General features: G+C 37.8%; 1 protein-coding gene across 2 annotated transcripts in view; it reads left to right on the forward strand.

Annotated features, from left to right (window-relative positions):
* The first annotated feature begins 19190 nt into the window (after positions 1-19190).
* notch1b (notch receptor 1b) overlaps positions 19191-22953 on the forward strand; it is a 46886-nt gene continuing 43123 nt past the window's right edge. For both annotated transcript variants that reach the window (XM_088940545.1, XM_088940546.1), the window contains exons 1-2: positions 19191-19434; positions 21430-21511. In XM_088940545.1, the coding sequence (XP_088796671.1) occupies positions 19377-19434; positions 21430-21511 (140 nt within the window). In that variant the 5' untranslated portion in view covers positions 19191-19376. The remainder of the gene's footprint in view (positions 19435-21429; positions 21512-22953) is intronic.

Here is a 22953-nt window from a genome sequence, read left to right on the forward strand (position 1 = left end):
ACCAGCACCCAGCACCAGCGTCACAATGGAGCCGCATCTCACGCTGACGGCTGTGAGGATCAAGACATCCATCACACTCCGACAAACACATAATGAATTTTTACTTCAACAGACAAACCTTTTATTGATTTTCTTTTGGCCATTGATAAAATTAGGATTTTTTCTTATGAATTACCATACACAATGAAGAAAAAATGTTTTTTAAATGTAGCTTTAACATAACTTAATTTAGGTCTTTTAATAAGACCCCACATTTTCCATCTGGGAAAACATTTCCTAGGTTTCTGTATACATTCCATACACAAACATAATATTTACTTTTTTATTACTGATAACATTTTTATTAATTTTTAAACATATAATAAGTTCAGTTTTGTACAACATATTTTTGTACATTGTTGTTATACTTTCTGACCGACATTCAGATTTGTAACTGCATCTTTTTTACTGCTCATTGGAGAGTTTTCTCAAAATGTATAATTCAATACTCATTGATTACAAACATGTAAAACAAATGTTGATATCTTTGCACATTTTTGCTTTTTTGGAAACATGGCTGGATACAAAGGGCATTTAATTGAACAAGGTATTTGTTGATGATTATTTGTTAAATGCTGAAGGTTACCAAATTAAAATGAAATTTGAATTTAAAGGGCTGTACTTGCTGTTGTAAACCAGCTGATTTAAAGCAATGTGAGTTGGGTAAGGGTAATTAAGTAGTGACCACAGCTACATTGTTCTAGCTATTAAAGTAGACCCCAGTGCAGCATGCTTGTGAAGACACTCCATGTTTCACTTTATGTATTTCAATATTCCTGTCATAAAAGCAGCAACAGACATAAATATGATTTCATCCTTAAACAATACCTTACTGAAATGGCTCACAATTCTAATGCCTATATTTAGTTTGGTTTGTGGATGCTGACCCTTGACCTGGGTGTAAGTGTAATAAAATGGATTAACATTAAAGCTGTCAGGATTAAAGGATGAAGTTGCACTGAAGTGAAGGTTTCAGATTTCCATTTACATTACGGGTTTAATTCTCTAGGAATTTACCACACTGTGAAGTCACATTTTAAAGTGGTGTTTTTTCATCACTATCAGGAGACCTAATAAACTGCATATAAAGGGGGCATGAGAGAAATTTGTGTTTACCACAGTTCTTCTTTTACAGAATTTTCCATAGCATAGTCCATATTCACACTAACAGTTCCACTGTACTGTCTATTTAAGATATGTATATTTATATACTATATATGTACACATTTCTTTCTTTGCTTAATTCTGGGACGTCTTTTGTGTTGCTTAATATTTGGTGTAATACTTTTACTTACTTCGTTTTTACTTTACTTATTTTAATTAAGTAAATGTTCCACAGCAAATTAAGCCACAATTGTTTGGAAACTGGTACAGGGTAAAAATATCTTCAGATATTTGTGTTGAATGGTTTTTCTTCTTTATCCTTTTTTTTGCACCTGACGTAGTTTGTACACACTTCTCTGATTGTTTTTAACTTTTTGGCCTGCTGGCAGCTAGTGACTTACAGGCCACACTCTCCCTCGATATTGTCATGGTTACTCAGCTGGGGCTGTCAGGACTGCTGTCTGTGCTTTGGTGTGTTCCTCTGAGAGAGGATGTGGTGGTCTACAGGCTTCAGAATGTTTTAGAAAAGGAAGTCGGTGATAAGGCTACATGGGTCACACAGTTTGTTGTTTTAAAAGAATGAAACAGTCAGAACTAAAGGGATGGCTGTCGTGTGCTAACTTCAGCATGGCTAGCGCTTTAATCCAACCAGCCAATAGAAAATGAGCAAAGAAAACAATAGAAAAGAGAAAAGAGGAAAACATGTCTGTTTTGAAAAAATCCACTTTTTATGTTGTAATACAAATGTGCCCTCTTATCCAAATCAAAGGAATAGGTTTGTCCAAAATCCTGTGTGAAAGGATACTCTGGCACACAGTTCTCTTTTGGGGTTTTGGTTTTGAGGTCAAAATGAAATCAGACTTGTTAGGCTGCTGCTTCACAACATTTTCTTAATGGAACTTTGAAGTGTAACCATAAAAGTTACTAAATTGCAACTCCGGAAATAAGAAAACAGGGATGTTAAATAAATGTTTTCTCAGCAGCTGGGACCCAGCACTGTTTGCAGTGCTTCTCAGAAGTAACATTCAGAAAAGTTACTGGCTAGTGTTCTTTTCCATTATGACATCTTTGACTGTGACTAAAACAGTCTAGTTAGAGTAAGAAAAAAACAAATTTGTGATGTAGCAATCTTTCATTCTCGTTGACCAGGAGCTTCAAAAACATGATCACAACATTTGAAGGTAAATTATGTATAAGTAGCCAATATGAAGTATTTAGCAGTAATTCTGCAGTTAGCTACAGTGAAATCAATTATGAAACTAATTTGAAAATATAATCTGTTTTAATTCCGACATCTACATACTTACTTGGGATGTTTCACAGACTATGAATGTACTTCTCAGATACATGCCGATGACACTCCGATATACTTGAAAACCAAATCAGATTCTAGTGCTATGGTTTCTGCACTTTATGGCTGTCTGTCTGATATTATGATACACATACAAAAGAGCTTTCTTAAAATAATCTGGACAAGACCGTGCTAACTAACAGTACTCTGTATCAGTACATAAATTCGGTTGTATGTAAATTACACTGGCTCACTGTGAAGGAGTGGATGTTAATGCCCACCTGCACTGAAAATGTATAAGGCCTTGAATGGTCTTACTTCAGGTTATTTTACGGCGTTTTTGTCCACTTTTTATTCTTTGTTTTACTGAGTTGGTTCACTTTGGGATTTTTTTCTTTTTAAATCTCTAAAGTGCATTACAGTATGTGTATAATGCTTGGAGCATTCTAAAATCGCATTATTATATACAGTATCTTCAGATAAATGAAGGGGCGATTTAAATAACAAAAAAATGTCTCCTGGTCCTTGTTAAGCTTTCTGGGACACCTGATAATGGCTTGTGGCCAGGTGATGAAGGTCACAAACAGGAAAAATGTTTGGGATCCAATCCTGCTTTCTTCCTTCTTTTGTTTCTCTGGGGTTTTGTTTTTGTCCTCAATTGGCTTCAATTTCTGTAGTTGCCCATCTAACTTATATCTTAGGCTGTGCAGATAGACACCCCACATCCTCTGGCACACCAAACCCGTCTCTCATTACGGTGCAGTGAAGACAAATGCTTTTATCTGAACTGGTGCATTCTGCACAGCTCATGGTACCGCGGTTCTCCAAAGTGAGATATGTGTTGTGGTTTTTAATCAGCATAGTTGAAGTTATAAACTTCTGTCACATTTGCCAACATTAATTAACATAAGTAACTCTTTATTTGAGGACAGAGTTTGGAAATGCTTAATTGTTTTTTATTGATATATTGAAATTAAAAACATAAACATTTTACATGGTTAGTCTACCAAACACTATAGGCAATTCCTAAGCTTTTTGCTTTTTGATAGAAAACTCAGCTTGTAAGATACTGCACCAAGACAGCTTGAAACGTCTCAAAGTTCTCATTTAGCTGAAAGAAAATCAAGATTCTTGCTTGTGTTGAGATATAATGTATTTCTTTGTGACTGGGATGCTTTCACTGACCATAATCACAGAGGTATGGAATTATCTTAAAAGATACTAGCAATGTGAACAGTAAATCAAGCCAGATATTTAGTTTTATGAGTGAAAACAAGTATTAAGAGATTTTTCACAACTGTATTTACCACTACAACTAAACTGCACCTATGTTGTAAATGAGAGCATAAGAGATATTATACATCATAAGAAACTATTTGACCCATCTACTGCATTGGGTTGGGGTGGCGAATTTATCATAAAATCTTGTTAAACTATTTCTTGAAGGAAGTTGAGGTACAAGCTTCAGCAGTATGGCTGAGTAGCTTGTCCCGACTCCCACAACTCTGTGATTAAAGAATTGTCTCATGGTCTCAGTCTTAAAGGCACTCCCCCATAGTTTCCACTTGTTTCAGTGCTCATTCTGAAGAGATCCACTCTTCATGGATATTAAAAAGAACACTTTTCCAGTTTAGGGCAGGAGATAGGAGCAGCACTTGCAATGAATTATCTGTATGCATATACATTTACCTGTCAGTCATGTACAGGAGATGAAACTGTGTTCTCATTCCTGCTTTTAACACATATAAGAACATGTGAGACAGTTCTGCCTTCTCTGGCATTGTGACTACAAGACAGACAGTCAGTTGGAAATGGGGCACTCCCTACTCACCAATTACTAGAATGAATGAGAATTCAATAAACGTAGAAGATGTGACACAGACAAATTTAGAATAGTATAACAGCATTTATTATACTAAACAAATTAGTCTGTCAGTGTAATCCTAGATAGAGGACAGGATATGGACAAGTAAAGAGTTAAAGGAGAACTGCAGTCCTAAATTCTCAGACCGGTTATTAAATCTAAATAACAAAATAATTTTGTTTACATTACAGAAGAAAATGACTAATTATTGATTGTAGCGCTCTTGGGTTCACGTGGGTATGCGGCTGCGGTCCCTGCTATTCACAGGGAAGGGTGGTGATGTCACCGCGCTGGTAAGCCGGCTCGCACAACCTGCAATGTCGGCCGTATGCGTTACACTCTTCCCCGCTTGAAACGCCGTCCTCGGCGAAGGGCTATCCCATCCCACTCTGACACCAATGTAGCGCCCTCGCCACTGCCACCTCAGGTCGGCCCCCCACCACTGGGGACTCTAACCTGGGCCTCTGGCATCACTCAACAGGGACTCAGCCAGTTGAGCTAAAGGGAAATCACCCGTCAGCCCGGCGGCTGCGGTCCCTGCTATTCACAGGGAAGGGCTCACACAACCCGCAATGTCGGCCGTATGCGTTACGTAATTAAGCATTTACATTACTAATTTAGCACAAAATCATTAACTTTGTGAAAGTACTGTAAGTCAGCACATTGTCACAAACTCATATTTGAGCTTCCACAAATTCTGACGTGATACAACAGTTCCTGATCACTAGTTACCATCATGACTTATATAACGAGCAAATAAGACCAGGTTGTGCAGCAGATAATTCACCGCAAAAATGATTCAATGTGATCTGCATGCAGAGTGAACAAGTTGTATTTGTCAACAGATTGTTTTGAAATTGAAAGCAATATTTATTTTGGATTAAAAGAGATGTATTCACAAGCCTGCTTGTTTACAATGTATTAGGACTGCAACACGTCACCGGACGTTTTGTTGTGCGTCCCTCCACATAGGAACAGAGATCAGACCCTGCTTTGGGTGGGCAATGTTAACATAGTTTAAACTTAACCTGCATGGCTTTGACAGGTGGGAGGAAACACAGCAAAAACCCATGTGAGCACAGGGGATGAAAATAGCAAAACAACAAATAAACTTGTTTCAGATACAATAAGTTCCTATGTACTTGTATGCAAATGTGCTGTAGGTGATATGTATATATAGTTTTTCTTGTACTAGCATTGATGTTGTTTTAGTTCACACAAACACTGAGTTAAGCAAGGATTTTCTGGACAGTGAATAGCAATATATTCTGCACAGCGAATTTATAGTCCTTCTTCAGGTACCGAAAACCTGAAAAAAATGTTGTTAATCTAATAAGCAGCTTCATTTCTACATGTCAACTGTGCGATGCAATTTTTAAAACTAGGAAGAAGCCTTCCTTGGGGGTTAGTCTCAGTTGCAGCTACACAAATAGTGGATGCAAGAGAGACATTGCGGGACTCTGTTTTAATACTTAACTAAGCTTCTGTTTTGTTTTGTATTGGATTTCCTCCTTCAGACAAGTATAAAGACACCATTGTTCAAATATTTTCCTATTATGTTTTGTCCTTACTAAAAACGTTTTGCAGGTACATGTTTTAGATTATGAGACATTGAAGGAACAGTTACCTTGGACTTTTTTTTTACTACAAAGCAGAGAAGGGTTTTCGTCATGCAGATCAGCCTGGTGTTGGGAGTGTCTTGTAAAAACATGTCTTTAGATTGTGTCTTATAGCCTCTCAGGGAGCTCAGCAGTGGATAAGAGACCCAATTCTTTCTCTAATCACCTTCTTCACCACAACAGCAACCAAACCATGGGAAAGAAGCACAAGGCACCTACAAATCAGCCTATAATTACTTAATTACACCAAATTCAAAATAATTACCCCTGCTGTCTTTCATAGTCCTCCTTGGAGCTGGGCTAATAAACAGACGAAAGCTTTATTTTTCTTCAGTTTTGCCAGCACTTCATTGGAGAGAATTCTATTTGTAATCTTCAATACGTTTTAACTTCCAGGAAGAGTAAAGGTGTGACCATAAACCTTGAGTTTGTAATAAATGTCCAGTAAATAAAGAGACCGAGAGATAAAAAAGGAAGGGGTGCTTGAGGCTTATTAGGCAGTAGAATCTGGAACAGACAGGATCAACATATGTTAAAAATGAGTTTTGAAGAGCTGCTCATTCATGAAGCAGAATATAATCAGAGGTAATGTTTGAGCACTTTTCAGTAAAGAAACAGGACAGGTAGTTTTATTATCTTTTCATTAATTTTTGACATTATGTGTGCTTTGACATAGGTAAGATACTGTACTTCACAATACTTTAAAAAATGAAGGGTACTTTTAACTTGTGCTCTGTGTGTTTTCTCAGTGGTAGCAATGTGGATCATTACAACTATCTATGGAGAACTAAAACAATGTTTCCTGCTAAAGTAAATGTGCTGGTTCTTTTCTAACTCCACTATAGATAAAAATACTCTGCCCATCAGGGTTGAAAACAGGATACCAACACCATTACCTGACTGAGTTCAAAGACAGATATTCACACCCTGATGCTGCTCTTTTTAGTGGTTTTAATATGCCTTAAATATTGTAGCATATCGACCTTTTAAGATCTTAAATTAAAATTCTTCACAAAATAGGCGTCATAGGCTGTGAAGGTTTAAATTAGTGTGTGTATCTGATTGTGTTAAAATGCAACCTTCCACTTTAAACATTGAGTCAAATCATAATCTGTAATCATCATAGACAGTGCTGAAATTAACTATGAATATGAATATGAAAATATCTACAATTAAACCATGTCCAAAAAGCGATGGCAGAGCAGATTCAATGTGTATGAGTGTTGATTTTAAACACTGCTGAACTTGGGTGTAAAGATTCTCTGGGGCTCTGTGGAGGGTAATTCTTGATTGTCTGCAGATTGCTGGCTGCAAATCCCTGCCCTGAACCATAAAATCCAAAGTGCTAACTTGGGAGAGGATATGACCGCAAAACTCGCCCTGGTGAATGTTACCCTTTGCTTTCATATCGACCTTGACTATTATTCTTCTCTCTGCTGTTGTGTAAAAAATGCATTTTCAGGCAAAGACGACTAGCACAAAACACCATGTGGTGGTGACACAATTTATAGTCCACGCCAGGCAGAGCATTTAGTACATCAATCACATGTCCTTATCTGGACCATACAGATATTTGATAAAGCGATTTGAATATCCGTGACCATTTGTAGTCCTTTCTAAAAACAGATCAGATTAGGTGTTAAAATGAGCATGTTGTCAAGTTTCACCTCTAATTATTTTACAAAGAAGGTGAGAGAGGCTGATAATAGGAACTACAAGAGCCGACTTGCCTTTTTTCTCAAACATTAATTTCATTCTCTCCTGTTAAACAACTGGGCACTTGTGAATCACTCACACTTTATTATTCTTAAAGGGGCACTAGGAATGCTTTGGAGAGATATGCCTGGGCGTGTAGTTTCTTCACAGACTCTAGGCTTGGAGTCTGGCCAGTGTGTAAGTGTGGCTGACACCCTGTGTGGGTCAGTTATCTCACTTGTGTTTAACAGCTATTTGCTAAACACATTCACCATAGGCAGGCTTGTTCTACTATATTATTCAGCTTTTTGAAATTGCAAGGACCTTACATTCACAAGCCATTGATTCCTAAAACAGTGGTTTTCAGACGTCAAGCAACTAACTTGCTTGTGGGTGAAACGCACTGGAGCACCATCAATTCAATACACCTTACAAATGTGAAACTGCACAGCCTATGCTCACAATTATTACATGTTATTTATTATTACAGTTATAGTAAGTTCAGTTTTTTTCATATGGTGTTCAATAACATTGCATCAGGCTGAGATATTTCCTTGTCATAGAGAAAGTCTGAGGTTTTCCAAGTAGTGGACTATTTGTCTAAATATTTACCTCAAAGCAAGACAAAGGTCATGGGTCCACTATACATCTTTAAATAAATCTGGAAAGAGTAAGTTTGGGAATCATGCGGCCTTTTGCTGTCCTGCAGTACAGGGAAGACTCTTGGGGTTAGGGCTGGCAGAAATGCATGGGAGTAAGTGGCACTTTGCCCTCTAGGATTGTGAGCTCCGCAATCCGCGGTTGCTCAGATTTGCTCTCCCAGATAATCTGGGTTTTGAGACCTGTTAGAAGGCCAGTGGAATGCAGTGCTTGGGAGGCCATGTGTTATTTCTCACTCATATTCAAGTTCTGAGCCATGATGTAAACCAGAATTCTCCATGTTGCAAATGCTGATAATGATTTTGCCTGTTACTTTTAAAAGTTGATGCCTGCTATAAGACAGGGAGAGAAACCAATGATATGTGTTTGCTTTGTGCAGGTAGAGAGAAGGTGACTTTAACCAGAATTTGTTTAAACCAGTGTTTCAGTAGTAGCCCAACCCCCCCCCTCACTATTGTGAGGAGTGAGGGGGTGTTTTGTTACAAGGGTGTAGATTGGGATGATGTGGGGGATATCAGAGAGATTACATGGAGGGAAGTCCTGGGTGCAAGACTTGTATAAGTAGTTAAATGAATGTGTAAGAGATTAGGATCTAAACTTACTCCTAAACGTCTGAACTCCATAAAGTGAATCTAAGGTGTCTGATTACCTTATATCTGGTATTCTTGTTTTTTTTCCTTTTATTTTTATTGTATTTTTTCTCTTTTTCTTTCTTTGTCATTTCATTTTTTGTGCACCATCCTTGGTGTGGAAAGGCTCTCTATAAATCAAGTTATTGTTATAATAAAACAGCCATGTTCAGTATTCTGTTGTATTTGAATAAATTGCAAAAATAATGCAATTTGAAGCTTCATTGCAGTTTGTGATATGGTAGTATAAGGAATAAACATGGATCCATATTATTTTTCTCTAAGACAACTAAGGCGGAATTTTAAAACGTGAAGTGAATTATACTTTTAGGTGTGGTAGAAAAATAAAGAAGATCTGATTTCTTCTTTGTGTTTAAATGCAGGGGTGTGAGGCTTGAATGGTATTTCAAATTACCTTTCTGGATGAGTCTGAAATTTGCCAGCAGATATTATGCAAATATAATCTGTCAGTGTCCTTATGAGCAAATGATCTTTTATCAAATGTCCAATGCCTGTCAAGTCTTTAGACTGAAGACTATGTCTTCAGGTTAGTGTTAGTTCAATATTTGCATAGCTTTTATACTGTACTTTGCATAAATGGAGAAGAATGGTGAGGGAGCTCCCCCAGGGTATAGTTATTTCAACACTTATGGAATGTTAGTACTGGGATGAATACCTTCCCAAAGCAAAACTTGGAGTGTTATGGACTGAAGCTTAAATTGTGAATTAAAAAACTATGATAAATACATAAGCCAATTAACGACATTGTCCCATTAGCAAAGATTTCTTGGACAGCACATCTGAGTGAAGTACATTGCTCTAAAGTAAAACATCAGTGCACCAGGCAGAATGTGAACCCATAATCTTCTACACTTTTTCTTTTGAAGGTGATATATTGGATACTTCCATATGAGATGCAAAAGAGTGAGTGTGGCATCCTTACACTGTCCGCACTTCTGAACTTAAAACTAACTACCAGAACTTCAGATCCTACTTTATAGTATATATGTTTCCAAAACTATTAAACAAAATTACCAGGTGCCTGTGTAAGACAACTCCTTTTAATTTCCAGTTAAGAGATGCATCTATACTACCAGGATATATTATAACATTTTATGAATGAAAAAGAAGGATTGCCAATGCTTTTCCTAGTGAATCAAAACAGGTGGTAAAACAGTAATGTGTCATTACTGACAAGTGAATTTGATGTCTTTTCTCTTCTTTTCATTAGCTCTTACATCAAACAGTGTCTTGAGTTAGATCTTTAAAATAGTTTCCCTACTACCTATTATATAGTTTACTTCACAGATGTCTGTGTTTGGATCTGGACTACAAAATTAGAAATGACTCTTTTACGAATTATAGCATCTCTCTAGAGAAAAAAATGGTCAATTCATCTGGCTTTTCAATTTCATGAGAACTTGAGTTCTGATAAGCTGTGAGGATAAGACATGAACCTCATGCTTAAGATAAGTTTGGGGGCAGAAAAACTGGCTCCAAACCAGATAGTGTGCTTCCGAATATCCATTCCCCTGCCATGGGAATGGAACTTGTGTCCTGATATCATTCTTTAACACGCTGGTGTGGCAATGCTGATAGTGTACAAATGACCCAGGATGCTATGCTCATTTGACTGCAATGCTACACAAACAAACAGGTTCCAAAAAAACCAAGCTATTATGTATTTCTGCTTTTTTCAAGCTTAGATTTTACTCTATTTTTGTTTGTATTGTCTTGTTCACAAGATAAGATCCAGAGAAATAGTCTGAAAGTGTTTAGCTTTGATTTTATGCGAACTTTCTCTTGTAAATATACTGAGCATCAGGCAGACTCAGAATGTGAACCTAATGTATGAAGTATTTTCTAAAGACCACCAGCTGATGTTAAACCTCATGAGCCTGCTAATATAGTGTCTTTTTTCTGCCACTTGTATTTCGGTTAAAAAGCCCCATTTACGTGACCACGTGCTTTTGTACCAACAGATGGAAGTCGACAAAGATTTTTGAGAGCAGAAAGGGAAAACGATTTCTTCTTTAAAGCTTGAAAGTCATGGTTTCCACAACAATGGAATGAGCTGTGACTCCATTCCCTCCCCCCTCTGTGAATGCAAAAATGTAAACTGGAGATGTTTATTTTATAAGCTGATATCTTTTTAAGTGTCCTCTATTCGAATTGACCCCAAACCAGCCCAAGAACAAGGCTTGGCTACAAGAGTGGTGAAAGATTTCATTTCCCATAAACCTCTGGTTTCTATGTCTGACACTCAAAGAAAAAAATGAACTAATTTGGTAGCATGTGTATCTCTGTGTGTGTATATGTGTGTGTGTGTGTGTGTCAGTTTGTGTTTTATGTCCAGTTTAAAGGAAGGAAGGGAGTTAAAGGAACTGGCTATTATTGTTGGCTTTTCCCCAGTCACTGTTTCACTGCAGGCCTTGGTTGTGAAGGAGAGGGTGGGAAAAGTCTAGGAACTGGCAGGTTGTTTCTCAGGGTGGGTGTCGTGATGTGGAGGGAGGGGCATACTGGACAAGACCTTCAGGTGCAGCGTGTGGGACTAGTGCACACTTTGCAAAAACAGTCAAAGATGTGAAGAACAGTCCACGTGAATTCTCATACCATGGGAATTCATAAACGTGCTGGCTAACCCCTCCAGAAATGAAATTTAACCAGATGGAATTTCTGGTTTAGAAAAGATTTGCTGTATGACCTTGATAATTGTAAAGAAAACAGAAAAGATCGAAAAAGAAAAACAGAGGAGATTTTTGTTTGCTTTCTTATAGAAATCATAGTCAGTATGGTTTTGTCCTCTCCAGAGTACACAGTCTGATTTGGACTACGCCTCAAGTAGGGAGTGTTTGCCAAGCACTGATAAAAACCACATTTTATTTCATTGTTTTAATTGGGTTTTTCCAAAGATAAAAAAAATGAAGAAATAAAACTGTAGTAAATGCTGAGCCAGACTACATAACATTTCATCCTTTTTTTAAGATATTTTAGTATCCCATAGTTTACTCTATATGCTAGAATACTATAGAATACTACTTTTTAAAATAATGCTGTTGTAATCTCATTAAAATAAATGAAAATACAAATAGTTTTTCATCTTTACTTCAAAATGCCAGACTAGGAATTAACCTAGTAGTGTTTATCAATGTGTGCAGAGTGCCAATAGACTTCCTGGACTGTCTAGCTCAAATTTAAGCAAATTATTTTCTCAGAAATTGAGAGCATTTTTTTTTTACTTTTTGAGCTAAAGAATTCTGACTTCAAGGAGACAATGTGGACAAAAGACGGCAGTCATTTGTGCTGTGTTGTTGAGGAGGTGATGCAAAACAACATTTCTAGCTTTGGGTGATGCGGCAGGAATGTTAAATTCTGTTTTCTTTTCCATTGGATGAGTGCAGTAAGCCTGTGTGATTGGACCCCCACAGTGTTAGTGGGGAGAGTTTGTTTTCATGTTACTGTGGGCTGCTAGGACTGATAACCAAGGCATGCCCTGTATGAGTATTCATGCCAACTGGAATATTCAAACTTTTTATAATTCCATTGTTTTGGGGAGTTAAAAAACCTCTGTTGTACGAGTTGGGGAGTGGAGAGTTTGTGGCACTTTCTCATTGATAGCAGCAGGGCAGAATTTAAAAAGCCTCTCCAGATGTGGCTCTAATAAAATAAATAGGGGATCTCCAATCCTTGCTGCTTAAATGACAATCACGTGGTTTCTTGAAACATCTGTTGTTCTAGGTTTGTGAAAAAAATATTTACCAGCACTAAACAAGTTCTAAATTCTCCAAGCATTTTTTAGACAGCTGAGATTCTGAAGAGGCAGCACCAATTTACAGTCTTGTATTTGTGAACTTAGGGCTTTTTCCCATGTATTATAACCAATTAAACACTAAGATACCCCACTTAACCCATTCATTATCAGAAAGCTCCTTATTTCCTAGTAAGGGTCTCAGCAAAGCCTATCCTTGAAGCATAAGATACAGGGAATAACTATACTCTGAATGGGACACCAGTCCATCACATGACATACTTGCATATATAATGGAAATATCAATTACCCCAGCCACCAGGTTTCTGGGAGGTGGGAGGAGAGCAGAGCAACCATGGAAAAAACATGAAAAATATCAAATATATTCTATAAAATATATTCTGGAAAGCTGCCCATTGCAGAATGGAACTATGGACCCTAGAAAGAGGTGAGGAAGCAGTACCCACTGTCAGGCCACTGTAATTCATATGGAAATTACATTGGATGCTGTTTTTTTTTCCAAAGAAAACAAAACTAATTAAAACGTAAAATAATAATGCAGATCCATTAGTCTTTTTTTAATCAACATCTGCTCTCGCAAATGACCATCTTTCTTGCTCTGCATGATAAGAAAAATGCTTGAAAGGTGATTTCTCACAGAGTTTCTTAAATCTCAAAGCAAACAAACGGCTATTTATAATGAGCACACAAAACAAATCTTGTTCTCATCCATCTAGAATGTCCACATTACTAAAAACAATAACTGAAGGTGTTAACGGAATCCAAGCATGTTTTTCTTGCCAGCAGAGTCTATGATTATCAAGTGTTTATCAAGTCCCTATTGATTGAAGCTTATTTTCTAGTGGGAAATATACGTTGTTGTTGTAAAGTGCAAATAGAGCTGATACAGAAATCGTGAGAAACATGTCATGGGGGTTAATTGAAAGGCATTGAGAACCATTCAGAGAAGTCAATGGGTTCGTCTCTTCATGCGTTTTTCTAGGAAAACTGACTGTCAGGGAACTTGAAAAGTTGTATGCTGCTGTGGAAAAAATACTGCTCCAGCTTTCCATCCAAAACATTCAACTACAGTTCAAGAACTAAGTGACAAAATGCTGCTTTGTAATCCTTTTATCTACCACTTCTTCTTTGCTAGATTTGTGCATAAAATCCTTTGCAGTTTTGTTTTTAAATTAGGTGCAAATTGACTTTGAAAATCACCCCGCAACTGTGGGAAATTTGCCTAGGACTAACATGTTCAGTCAAAACAAAAACATGTAAACAGTTTCTTTCTTTTTCTCATGTAAAAGTCATTATACCACTTCTGAATACTTGCCACAGTGAATTTACATTTTTGCTGAATTTCATGGTTCTTACAGTCAATACCCTTCATTTACTGTCCACAATTTCTCACATTTTTACCATTATGTTACTTTACTTTATTACAATTAAATTTTCTTGTACCATGGTAATCTATAGTATTAAGTATACTAGTATAAACTAAATTTTCAAGTCTGCATAAAGAATGCATATTTTATCAACTGTTGAATATCCATTTAAGAGAAAGTATGTTTTGTTTTTTCTGAAGACTTCCTTAATTGTTCATTGCTCTGTTGTCATGAATAGGACATTTGGAACTATTTTTTAAGGTGCTCCAGATCGAACATATTTGAACATGTTACATCACATGCCAATGCAGAGTCAAATATACTGCATGTTGTCTGTACGATAGAGAGTCATATGGCTTCAAACCAAAACAAGATATTGTGGGACATCCATAAAGAGCCCATATTTGGATTCCAGGAAGACATGAGAAGCTGATTGAATCTCACAATGGTTCTTTAAACAAAACCTAATTTTTTGGACTGAGAACAAGGCAGACCTGTCACCTGACCCACAACTCGTAAAATGAATCTGGAAAAGGACTGTGTTCCTTAAAACGGCCCTAGTCTTCCTTTTGTTTCCAATACAGTGGAGAGTTATATATCCTATGGAGGCCTCTATACGCTGTAATTCTGGAGGCTTCCATCGTACTTCCAAAGAGCATAATATGATTGTTGATTTGTTTTGGTTTAATTTTATTTGAATATTTAGAGATCTAAATAAAGGTGACCCTCTTCTTTTCTGGAATTCGGTTTGTTTTATGACAAAAATGACTTTGCCCTGTGCAATCCTATTACAATTACAGCAATAACATGATTAGAATTTATAAAGAGACATATTATACAATCCTTAACTCATTCAGCTATGTGATGTATTTTAATAAGTCTGGAGGGCACTGTCAATGTGTTGGTTTACTGTTATAATTTTTAATTAAAAATAGTTTTAAAGTACACACCTACACAGAAGTAATATAGAATTTTGGTTGGTTTGTTAGTGATTGTAACACCAGACCTATACTTTGGAGGATTTGTGCAGCTTCATATTGAATGAAAGGGATTCTACGACTAAATTATTTTCTGCCAGTTAACACACTAACTGTCTAATGTAAAGAGAATTATCACCATAAAAGTTACTGTTTGTTTTAGTGTACAGATGAAAAACTGTGTTGGTGTTCCTAACGGGGCATAGAAATTTATCAGTAGGCAATTGTTCATTTTTTTCTCCTCTGTTCAGTTCTGTACAAATATGAATGCTGTGTTGGCAGCTGTGTGTTTCAGCAAAATAAGTCCTGTGCTAAACTGAGATTAGTGGGTTAAGGGAGACAACGCACACATCCTTTCACAGGTGAATAGTATCGCTAGTGGACATCTGCCAGAATGCATCTATTTGGGGGATTTTTAGACTTTTTTCCACACCCACTAGGTTTATGTTACAGGGCGTTAGCTGGGTTGGTCTGCACTCAAGTCACCTGTGGGTGACTACTTCACAAAGAGCAAAAAATAAATGAGAAAGCTTAGGGATCAGAGCAGCTATCTAGATCTGCTATACTCAAAGTCACACTCTGTACGTTCTTTCAAAACGGTCATTCTTGTAAATATTTTCTTACAAGTCTTGCTGTTCCACAGACGTTCTGCCTATGAAATGGTACATTTATAACTAGAGCATTTATCCATGAGAGTTGTCTTTCAAAGTTATTAACAATGCAATATGCCCTTGGCACTCAGCAGCCCTGCCAATAAAAAGCCAAGTCTTGAAGGGTTTTGGAGTTAATATATGCCAAATATTTGGGATATATTGTGATTATGACAACAATAAAATGTATATATCATTTAAGTGTATGGGGTGTGTCCACATGTCCGCACAGAGTGCTGTACTTCATTAACTCTCTCTCTCACCCCTACCACCTCCACAATTTTTTACCTTTTTTCTGGCCCCAGGTCAAAGATTCTCCTTAAGAGGCTGTTCCCACACTTCCAGCGTTTGTTACCTGCTTTTTCTTGGCCAGGGTTTAGTTCAGCTGTCAACGCAAAAATATGGTTATGCAAAATTAAGCTTTGCCTGGAGGCGCAGAAACTGGAGATAACATTTCACCTTGTGGTTCCCACCTTACTCCCGAAGGAAAGGCACAAATTTCCATACAATACGTTCAACTGTTCATGTACTGTAAACATGTTTTATATAACTAGGGGCGTCATCATTTTTTCCCCTCATCTTACACTTTAATGAAAATCTAAATGCCCTAAAACCTAAACCACAAAATCACACAAGCCAGGAGTTTCACAAAGAAACCAGGGTATTGTACTGAGTGAGCAAGGCTGCAGAAACTGATGTTTTTTCATCTTTAACCTACAAAGGAATGTATAGAAGGAAGGTTGAAGTAAATGTTATCTACTAATTTATTGTTAGAAAAACAAATGCAGGATTTGACATTAAATGTTTTTATGAATTTATTTTATTTTAACATTGCGTCTATGTAAAATTAACTACATAAGCAACATCTCGTTTTTATCAGACATTTGTCTGAAGATCTTTTCATTTGTTTTACATGTACTTTTATTGTTTAAAGGTTAGTGTTTCTGATAGCATTGTTAGAACAGTAGGTTGTTCTATTAGGCAGGTGGGAGAATACACTCATTTATTGTTAGCATTTGACTACATGTTTGTCTTACATGTGAATGAAGTGTCTCCACATACAGACTTTTTTTTTCTTCAGACATGGCATTTAGTGGGCCTGTAGTCATAGCAATTGGGGCTTCACTTCAGTGATTGATAGAGTGGGTACCTTCTTATTTGAAAAGTGTTTTGGGATCCTTTTGGATGAAAAGTGCTAAATAAGTGCAAAGGGTTATTATTAGTTGCAGTAGCAATAGTAATAGTGGTAGTAGCAGTAGAAGTATTTATGTAAGTGCTCGGTGCATTAGATTAAAAAATTATTAGTTTAAGAAAATAACCTAAGGATGATCTATAGGTTTATATGGAAATGTTCTCTATGCAATAGGTTTCTATAGAATTCTTTTAACAAGGAGAAAGGTGTGAACGTGTCTCCCTCCTCTTTTCCCCCTTCATTCAATCACTATTCGAAAGTGAGGATAATATCAGTATAAAATCACCTACTCACACTTTCCACTTACCATGTGTATAACAGAAAAAAAGCCACAGTTTTAATCACAGATTAAGATAATTTTTATTCAATGTGCCTACTTCTAATTCTTGCTTTTACTGTCTTCGATCCTAGATAAAAGAAGGAAGACCTTTTACTGCAGGAGATAAACCCAAATTCTCTTTCAGACAGGTCATTGGGTGCAGCACTTGAACCTATTCTTTGGAAGATCCTTTATGTAAACATCCATGCAGAAAGATATAAACAAGGAAGTGTCATCAGATATAGTTGCTGTAGCTCAAGACTAATGTGAAAACGGTTAATGTCAGCATATATTTATCTCTTTGTGTTTTTTGTTGGTGTTTTCAGCTTTCCATGCTGGTGAAACACTGTGAGATATTTATCAGTGTGTAATTTTATTCCATTGAGGCAGCACAGAACAACAGAGAAACCTCAAATGATTAAACTGTTTTGTTTTATGTTGTTATATAACCTGTAAGGCCTGTAAGTTGTAATGGGCATAATTCTACTATAAAGGAGCAAGTAATGGGTATATTCCAAAAACAATAGTGCAGTCCATTGGCAGGCCAATCTTTCTTACACCCGAAGAAGGCTCCACAGCCAAAACATTGTGTTTTCTTTCTTTTCAGCATGGAATAAACCTATTACTTGTTCTTTTGCAGCCTATGCATGCTGACGCAGCTACCCACCTGAAATCATGCTTTTATATTTTTTTCTTTGGAGGCGAATTATTGTAACATTAAATTTGTTTTATATAACAAAGAACACAGATCTGAGATGGACTGGAGAATCTCAGTCGTTTTTTAAAGTCTGCCAGGTCATAACTTTAAACAGCAAGGTTGGGAAACTTGTTTCAGACTCCCACAACCCTTGGTGTAAAGACATGTCTCCTGTTTCGGTCTTAAAATACACTTCCCCTTAGGTTCCCTCTAGTGTCCTCCTGTTTTTGTTTTTGACAAACATTAGGCTGGCTTTCATTCTTCTGCGTCATAACTATACTGCGGTAGACCCTGTTGTAATAAATTGTAAACTTGTGACCCCAAAGTTTTCAAGCCATAATAACAATGTCCCCGCCCCTCTCAAAAAACAAAAATAAATGGGATATTATATATAAAGCGATAAAGAATGTTAAAAAATAAGGCTCCTGTTCGAAATATGAAACTGTTTGCCAAGATACTATAATCGTTCTAATCTCAACCCAAATATATACAATAATCCTAAAAAAAAAACACCACAGAATGAACAATAATATTTGGATAAAACCGACTATATTTTTTAAATTTACAGCTAATGTGGTCTTAAGAAAGGGTTATTTTTAGACATTCATCAGGATTTTAGGTGGATTATCATTTGGATAAATACTGTTTACAACAACACGCATGTCACATGCTGTATTTTTCAAAACTTTCTTTGTTTTGCCTTTTTTATTTGAAAAAATGTATCGTTTCCATAAACAAAAAAAGTGCATCGGCACACACTGAAAAGGACGGAAACTGGCGCGGGAAATTTTTGTTTTAGGGAAAAGAAACACATTAACTCATTTTCAAGCAATGTCGTGAATTCAATAATCGGCGAGACTTTTGAATATTCTGTCCGGGCGTCTAAAGTGAAAAGACTGCTGTGTTCTTAAGACTTTCTCCCAGCAAGCGACAGACAGCAGCCGAACCCAGACCGGCGCTCCACCAGCAAGCTGCTGCCCCAACCCTTCAATTGATTTGTAAATTAGGCAGAAGTCTTCCGCCTTTCACAAACTTTCTGTACTAACCCCAAGTGCTGTACTACAGTAGTGCTCTGCCGCATAGTTCCGATTCTAAAACACTCCAGCAAAACGCGACTGGACGTCGATGTTTAATTTCAAACTGCTCTGCGTAGCAAACGCAAGGTGGTTTTAAAGAGGGGGCGTGTTTTTCCCACTGTTCCTCGAGCAAGTGCTCTGGGAGCGAGAAGTAATTTGGGAGAGGTACCTGCGCGGAAGGATAACGCCCCTGATTGCCAAGTGGAGACTGCAGAAAGCCAAGTCGCATATAGAAGTCTGAAGCCGAGGAGAGCACATCACACGCACGGAGTACGTAGGGACATTTGGGAGTGAGAGGTTTTTGGATCTATTTATTGAGGATATTTGATGTGCATTAAAACTCTTGGCAAAAGAAGAAGAAAAGAACCTCTGGATCTATGCTAACCTTACGTGGGATTATTAAGGATCTGTAAAGCAGAAGAGAAGGAATGCATCATTTCTTTGTGAAACTAATATTTCTGATTTCATTGACTGGTTTAACACGAGGTGAGTTAACATGTTTCGCATTCAGTAGAGCCCGTTTATTATTTATTCGTTTAACAGTGACTGCATTTTCCAGTCTCATTTCTCGCAGAAGCATGGAATTGAAGACGTTATTTTTTTCTTCGCACTTTTAAATATGACTTGGGGGACTTTATCATTAGGACTAATAGTGATGGGAATTCCGGTCTAAGTGGTCGAAGTCATGAGTATTGCACTCATTCTGTGTCGCGGTGTTATTTTAACTGAAGGGGGGAAAAAATCCAGCAGTCAAGTCTAAAACACTTGTTGCATGTTCTCAGCCTGCGACGGATCTTGCTAGCTAAATAGCATCAGTTGCTAATCCACTAGAACAGAAAGTGAATTATTGTAAATATAACCCTTTTTGGAACCTTAATATCGCGTGTGTGACCTTTTGTGGAGTTTATTTACTCCTGTGTCAAAATTAGAATGACTATATTCTTCATCTATAGTGCCACTATGAATTTCATTCTCTAATCTTCATTTTCACCTCCTTTTGCTTGTCATACACATCTTAAAATGCCGAGTTACCGTAACACGTAATTTGTCGAGTTTGATGTAGATTGTGGAGTACATTTTGTCCGATTTATGTTCGTTCTTCAGATATTTTTGCTCCTCGCAAACATCGCGGAAGTTTAACAAAATGCCACCAGGCTTCAATCGATCGTATTGAGGCGTGCGAGTAACTTTTCTGTGATTTTATTTTCGGTTTCGCGGTCTCAGTTTTAGTAATTGTTATCTCACAGGCGAGCGTGTGAAAGTTTTTGTTTTCTTAAGTTACATTTGTGTCCAAATGAGTCCCTCCCTTGTTCTGAACTAAATCATTTTCGAAAGGTATTAGTTTTTTTTCGCCCCTACGTGTTGCTTGGGTATTCCTTAGTGTTGTTTCACAGTATATTATTAATATCATAAACGATCATTATTTTCGACTGAGAACAGTGATAACGTACAGTACACTGCAACTCCAACCTTGTATGCATTATATTTTGACAGTATTACGCATACTAAATACATAGCTCTCCTTTGATACTGTAGCATTTAAGCTTGGTGTTTGATGAGGGTATTTTGTTGTTTGATGAGGGTATTAATACAGTGTTTTTTTTTATTGAGAGGCGGGGGGGCAAGGCGTTCGTGTGCTCCAAGATTGTGTCTAACGCAAGTGGAGGCGGAGGCTCAGCATTGATCGTGCCCCGCATTAAACAAGACAACAGGAGGGTTTTTTAGCTGCCACAGTGCTGGACTCTGATTTCTTCTTTTGTTAAGGGTCCGGAGAGTCCTTGCTCCGCAGCTGTTGCGTTTTTCCCACGGGCTTGCACGTCACGCACTCTCCTAAATACACAATTCAGCTCACTCCCCCAGAGGCGATTGTACAAAGTCCTTGCTACTAGTAAACCATAACTGGGCATTGCACTGCGCGACTGTGCCCGTCAGCCTAGACGCAGAAAAGCGTTTTGTCCGTATTTCTGTCCTGTTTTGCTAAGCAGTCTACATAAGGACACTCTTTTCTGCTTGTCGCATGCAGTTGCAATACCCTTATCCACCTGCAGAGCGGCCCAAGCGTTGTCCATACACATGCACCTGGTTTGTACTGTATTCAACTTTTGCCCTGTGCGCAGAAGTTTGGCAGACTTTCGCAGTGAGCAAGAATAGCCTTGAAAGTAACACCTTGGATTTCATTTAGCTTTCAGCTTGGCACTACAGTTTACTTCAGCTCTGCAAAACACACGACTTCAAAGTGAACATGCCTGTGTCGTCCGCGAAGTTGTAACGGGGGGTTGTCACTGTATCGTGCTATTAATCAATCGTGTTGCTGATGACAACTTTTCCCCAGTGTTTCACTGTGGTTTATGGGGAAACAAAACTGCCAGATTTGAATACATAGTGCAGAATTTCATCCCATTTCTCCTGACAGCGTCTTTTGAACTTCAATAAAATAAAGCGAGAGAAAGGCCGTTCAAGTTGCGATGTTTGTTCTTGCAGGTCTGAGATGCACGCTACCCGCTGAGACATGTTTGAATGGAGGGAGGTGCGAAACCGCTTCTGATGGATCAGGAGAATGCAGGTAAGCGCTCGCTTGTACCGGCGACTCTGATCGCAACGTCAAGACCGAAGCCCCGAAGTGTGACGATATCGTAAAAAAAAAAAGTTTTTCTCCCTATATTGTTTTTTTTCTTTCGTCTTTTGTTTTACTGACATTGCTTCGGTGTTGTCTGTCTAACACTTTCCCTCCCCAGCGCGCACACACACACCCGAAAAAAAACTTTGGCAAATTAATCAGGCCCATGAGCAATTTCGTGGACAAAAGCAAGCTTTTCCTGCAGCCTCTAATGAATGCAGGACACTTCTCCAGCAGAAGTCTCATAGACGCTTGAAGCTCTAACTCTTGTTTTTCTTTTCTTTCATGGGGCGACAGCTGGGATTCGGTCGCAACTCGGCAGCTATTGTTAAAAAGGCAGATTAATGCTGTGTGACTAATCATTGTGTGGCTTCTCAGAATGCGAGGTCCCCTCTCGGCCCCGACCCCAACCACCCCCCCCTACACACACTCCCCCTGCCTCCGTCCCTCCCCCCCTTTTTTTGAATGGAAGATCTCTCTGTGATTTACATTATAAGCCCAGATGGCTGTGAAATGTAATTAAATTGTATGTGACTAGAACTGATTCAAAGACATAAATGAAACCAAACAAGTGCAGTGGGCAAATTATGGAACTAAAAGTATTTGCCCAGGGTAAAGTCTTGGTCATCGGTTATGAGCTTTTATTTTTTTTTCCTTGATCAGCTAAACATGTACAGCTCCCATCTCGGGCACAGAGCTTCTCTGACAGGCACCAGTGGAAAATCTTCCTCCCAAGTACAGACATGCTGCCCTGGAGTCTGCTTACTGTTAATCATGGTTAAAATCTTTGTAATGAAGGAAAGTTGAGGATGAAATAGCCTAAGTTTGTGTTTGGCATCTTTGAGCGGATTCTGAATGAAATAAGCCACGTTGGCCAGTGGCCACATCTTAATTTCTGTCTGGCATCCTTCAAACTCTGGCCACAAAGCTGCCATTGTGCACGTTCCCTCTTCAGACTCTTCCAATTAGAAAGTGAAATTGAATGAATACTATAACCGAGAGGAGCTTTTCGACCAGAAATGGGAGCTTTTAGTTTTGCTCTTGCCTTATTCATTTTTTTAAGAAGTAAATTGTAGATTAAGTCATTCCGTTTTTAGCATTTGCGATGGGGAGTAAGGAGTGTGAATTTCTCAATGTGGGGCTATTAGGCTTTTACAAAAGTCACAAAAATAACACAGGTTTTCTGAACTGCTAGAAGAAGCTGCTTTTTAGGTGTGAGAGTTTTTTTTGGTGTCTCATAATTCTTCAAAAATGGAACTGCTTCTGATTTGTGTGAATGTATATGTGAATCTAACTGGTCTTTGCTATTACCTTGTCACGGATACAAAATATGTTCAGTTAATCCATTTATGGGGTGAAAAACAGAGTTAGCTGCTTTGAGTGCACCA

Source organism: Atractosteus spatula, chromosome 23 (assembly GCF_055471065.1).
Source record: "Atractosteus spatula isolate fAtrSpa1 chromosome 23, fAtrSpa1.hap1, whole genome shotgun sequence".
NCBI lineage: Eukaryota > Metazoa > Chordata > Actinopteri > Semionotiformes > Lepisosteidae > Atractosteus > Atractosteus spatula.